Genomic DNA, 4615 nt, shown 5'->3' on the forward strand with positions numbered 1-4615 from the left:
GCGCTATCTCAGAGTTCCACAGGTTTATCACTTAATGACCTACAAATGGTAGGCCCAACAATACAAAGTAGTCTTTTGTCAATACTCTTAAGATTTCGAATTCAGGCATTCGTGATAACAGCCGACATCGAGAAAATGTATCGGCAAGTAATGATTAATCCGAAAGAGCGATCATTACAACGAATATTTTGGCGAAGTAATCCCAACGAGGAATTAGAGATAGACGAATTAAACACGGTTACGTATGGTACTGCTTCAGCGCCTTTTCTAGCAATTCGTTGCATCATGGAGCTAGCCTTAAATTGTGAAGGGAACAGTCCAGATTTATCTCAAATAATTAAAAACGATATATACGTAGACGATTTAATTACGGGTGCTGATTCTATTCAAGAAGCGGTGAGTTTAGGCGTGGGTATTTCAAAAATTTTATCTGAAGGGTGTTTTAAATTGCGAAAATGGCACTCAAATAGCGATACTATACTTAAAATAATAAAGGGCGACGTACCTTCACAGAAGACCAATTCACCGGTTCAGTTCAGTGAAGATCAAAACACAAAAACATTAGGCCTTGGTTGGTCATGCGATTCTGAATTTTTGACGTTTAAAATTGAACCAAATGCTATAGACGGTCGTGTAACTAAAAGAATCATTCTTTCGGCTGTGGGTCAAATATTGATCCACTAGGCCTTTTAGCACCTTGTATTATTAAAACGAAGATTATCCTTCAAAAGCTTTGGTTAGAGCGATTAAGTTGGGATGAATCAGTTCCTCAACCGTTACATGGTGAATGGCTTAAGTTCAAATCTGAGATTCCTAAACTTAATTCATTAATTATTCCACGTCACGTAACATTACCAAATGTACGATCAATTGAATTACATGGTTTCTCGGATGCTTCCGAGCGCGCGTATGGAGCATGCATCTACGTACGTTCTATTACTCGAACTAATCAAGTTTCAGTTAGGCTTCTATGCGCAAAATCTAAAGTAAGTCCGTTGAAAACTATTACGATTCCCAAACTCGAGTTATGCGCAGCTGTTGTTTTATCCAAATTATGTACAATTAAGGATGCACTTAACAACACAACATTTGAAAGAGTTACCTTATGGACAGATTCCACAATCGTGCTCGGTTGGTTGAAAACGGAACCACACCGATTAAAAACGTTTACCTCTAATAGAGTTGCCGAAGTACAAACTTTAACCAGTTCTTGTGATTGGCGGCACGTTTCCTCAAAACGCGCTATCTCAGAGTAGTTGTCACGCGGTATCAGTCCATATGAGTTGGAAGTATCTAATTTGTGGTGGTCTGGTCCAAGTTGGTTAAACAAATCCGAATGCGATTGGCCTCAAGAGGTAAAGTGTCCAGAGAACTTGCCTGAACTAAAGTGTGCCTCAAATGCATTCTTAATACGTGCGTTGGAACCAGTAGTAGATATAAGTCGCTTCTCTTCATTGAGCAAGCTAATTAGAACAGTAGCCTTTGTTCTAAGATTCATTTCAATAATCTCAAATAAAGATTCTAGACGAACAAATGGTCCTCTTAATACTGAAGAATTAAGAAAGGCATACAAGCTTCTTCTCAAAATGTCACAAAGAGAGTCATATACCGTAGAGATAAACAACTTGTTAAACAGACAAGAAATCAATACTAAAAGCAAAATTCTTAATCATAATCCTTTTATCGATCAGGAAGGTTTATTAAGAGTTGGTGGTCGTTTTAACAAATTCAGATTATTCGTATGACAAGAAACATCCCATTATCGTGTCGGCACACAATCCGTTAACCAAATTAATTTTTAAATCAGAGCATCTAAAATTGATGCATGCCGGCCCACAACTTTTGCTTAGTTCTTTACGTCAGTCCATTTGGCCGGTATCAGGAAGAAATCTTGCTAAATTAACAGTTAGACAGTGTGTGACTTGCTTCAGATTCAATGCGAAGAACATAAATCCTATAATGGGTAATTTGCCGAAAACTCGATTGATGCTGGTTATCCATTCAAGGTTTGTGGGGTAGATTATGGCGGACCTTTTATTATTAAAAATCGATACGGTAGGGGCAGTAAAACTTCAAAATGTTATATGGCACTGTTTGTATGTTTTGCTGTCAAAGCAGTTCATATTGAGCTAGTTTCTGATCTTTCGACAGATACTTTTTTATTAGCACTAAAACGATTCATTAGCAGACGCGGAAAACCTCAACAAATATATTCTGACAATGGTACTAATTTCGTTGGCGCGAATCACGAATTACAAGCGTTAAGTAAGTTTTTGATTTCAAATCAAAATAAAATTTTGGAGTTGTGCTCATCCGAAAATATAAACTGGCACTTTATTCCAGCACATTCTCCGCATTTCGGTGGCCTCTGGGAGGCAGGAATTAAATCAAGCAAAAATCATTTAAAGCGAGTTGTAGGTAATAATATTCTAACATTCGAAGAATTATCAACAGTTTTTGCACAGATCGAAGCGATTTTAAATTCCCGACCCCTCTCACCACTCTCTTCCGATCCTAACGATGAAAATCCATTAACTCCTGCTCACTTTCTCATCGGCAAACCGTTAATAGCAACACCAGAACCCGACATCACAGATTTACCTACTGGAAGACTTTCTCGTTTCCAACTCCTGGAACAAATGCGACAGAACTTCTGGCGACGATGGTCGAAAGAATATATATCCGAATTACAGCAGAGGGTTAAATGGAAAAAGACGCAGAGAACTTTATCACAAGGCTCCATAGTAATCGTGAAGGAGGATAATATCAATCCGTTGAAATGGAGACTGGGTCGTGTTCTGGAGTTACATCCTGGAAAGGATGGAATTTGTCGAGTGGCATCGATCCGAACTGCAACTGGTGTCATTCGTCGAGCTTTTTCAAAAATTTGCCCACTACCAATTCAAGATTGAAAGCAGGTCCTTTCAAGGCCGGGGGCATGTTAGAGACTGCAAACATCGGCAACGCAGCTTACCAGCCAGATGGTCCGTGCCGAGGTGGCGTCTTAAATTCAAAATTCAACAGAGAGAGACCTTCACCGACCGCCGTGGTGTGAAGACACATTTTTATATTCATATTGTAAATTTAGTAAATAAACCCCTTATGCGTAAGCGAATGCGTTTTAATTCGACCAAATAAAAATAATATACAGTCCACTCAGTTCATATACAGTAAGGAAAGTATGTCCTATTCGGAGTCGGTTGATGATAACTTGGTCTTTTCTATTACATGGTAAGATGAGTTTGGTTCTTTACTTGACTTAGACATTCTTTAAGTTTGTTGTGTGATTCCAACTAGTTTGCCACGCTCTGTACATGGGCTTTGATATTTACTTTGTGATCGGTCCAAGGCATTTGATTTAGGATAGCAATACTTTGGTCGGTTGTTGCATTGCTTGCCAGGGAGTCCACTTTCCCATTACCAATTATTCCCATATGGGAAGGTACCCAGATGAAGGAAATATCTTTTTGTTGAGTCTGTAGATAAGATAACTCTTCTTTGATCTTGAGAAGTATGGCGTGAATTTTATATAGCTGCTTCATTCCAAGTAATGCACTCATTAAACCGGTGATAACAAATTTGCTTTCATTGATAGAACCACATTTTTCATGGCCTGGTGAATTGCCGTAAGTTCTCCGGTATATATACAACAATTTGTTGAGATTCGTATGGTAGACTTGACATTTTCGTAGATGTAGGCTGCATTATGTCCTTCATCATATTTGGAAGCATCAGTGAAGATCTAAAGGGTTGTTGGGTTTTTGGATATTACATTTTTATAAGCTTGCTGTATAAGGAAAGGATTTGTGGAATGTTTCGGGAATTCTTTTAGAGGCGTATCTATTTTTGGCATGAACACATAAAAACCTGCCTGATTTCAGCGGCCTTAGAAGCTCTTGGAGAAGACGACCAAAGGAACACCCATCAGAATATCAAATTAAGGGAAGACACATTGAAATGCATAAAAGAAAAGAAAAAACTACACATAAAATACCTAAACACCAAAAAACAGGAAGACTTAGACCTATATAGAGCGAAAAACAGAGAGGTAAAGAAAAGAGTAACAAATGAAAAGAACGAACGATGGGAACAAGCATGCACAGAGATAGAACGACATATCGGAGGAACGAGAAATTCAGAATCATGGCGAATATTAAAAGCACTTCAACGAAATAAGACAGAGAAAACCCAGATCGGCAAAATTAGTGAAAACGAGTGGCAAGAATACTACGTAGAACTACTCACAGAAAACCGTCTCCAATTTCAGGAAGAGAATATAGAACATGCAGGAAATGGGGCATACGACCAGATAGAAATAAGCCTGGCAGAAGTTAAGAGAGCAATCAAGACATTGAAGAACAAAAAAGCCAAAGGACCCGGAGGAATACCAAACGAACTAATTAAAAACGGAACGGAAAAGTTATTCCGCATGCTACATAGAATGTTCGAAAGAGGACTAAATGGAGAAGAAATACCTGCGGAATGGACACAAGCATACATCACATCCATACATAAGAAAGGAAACAGGAAAAAATGTGAAAACTATAGAGGAATTAGTATAATATCGTCGGTAGGTAGACTTTACGGGAAAATTATTAAAGAAAAACTAGAAACT

The 4615-nt window shown here is 38.3% G+C and overlaps 2 protein-coding genes across 2 annotated transcripts; both read left to right on the plus strand.

The window, feature by feature from the left end:
* Positions 1-105: 105 nt before the first annotated feature.
* Positions 106-1256, plus strand: LOC140431603 (uncharacterized; the record flags this gene model as incomplete). The annotated part of the gene is made up of 2 exons (XM_072519496.1): positions 106-396; positions 732-1256. Coding segments are annotated over 2 exons (816 nt in total), but the record flags the coding sequence as incomplete, so codon positions are not given.
* Positions 1257-2084: 828 nt separating this feature from the next.
* LOC140431604 (uncharacterized) lies at positions 2085-2912 on the plus strand. Its single transcript, XM_072519497.1, has one exon. The coding sequence runs from the start codon at positions 2085-2087 to the stop codon at positions 2910-2912; it is 828 nt and encodes a 275-aa protein (XP_072375598.1).
* The last annotated feature ends 1703 nt before the right edge of the window (positions 2913-4615 follow it).

The sequence above is a fragment of the Diabrotica undecimpunctata genome, unplaced genomic scaffold, assembly GCF_040954645.1.
Source record: "Diabrotica undecimpunctata isolate CICGRU unplaced genomic scaffold, icDiaUnde3 ctg00001472.1, whole genome shotgun sequence".
In the NCBI taxonomy this organism is placed as follows: domain Eukaryota; kingdom Metazoa; phylum Arthropoda; class Insecta; order Coleoptera; family Chrysomelidae; genus Diabrotica; species Diabrotica undecimpunctata.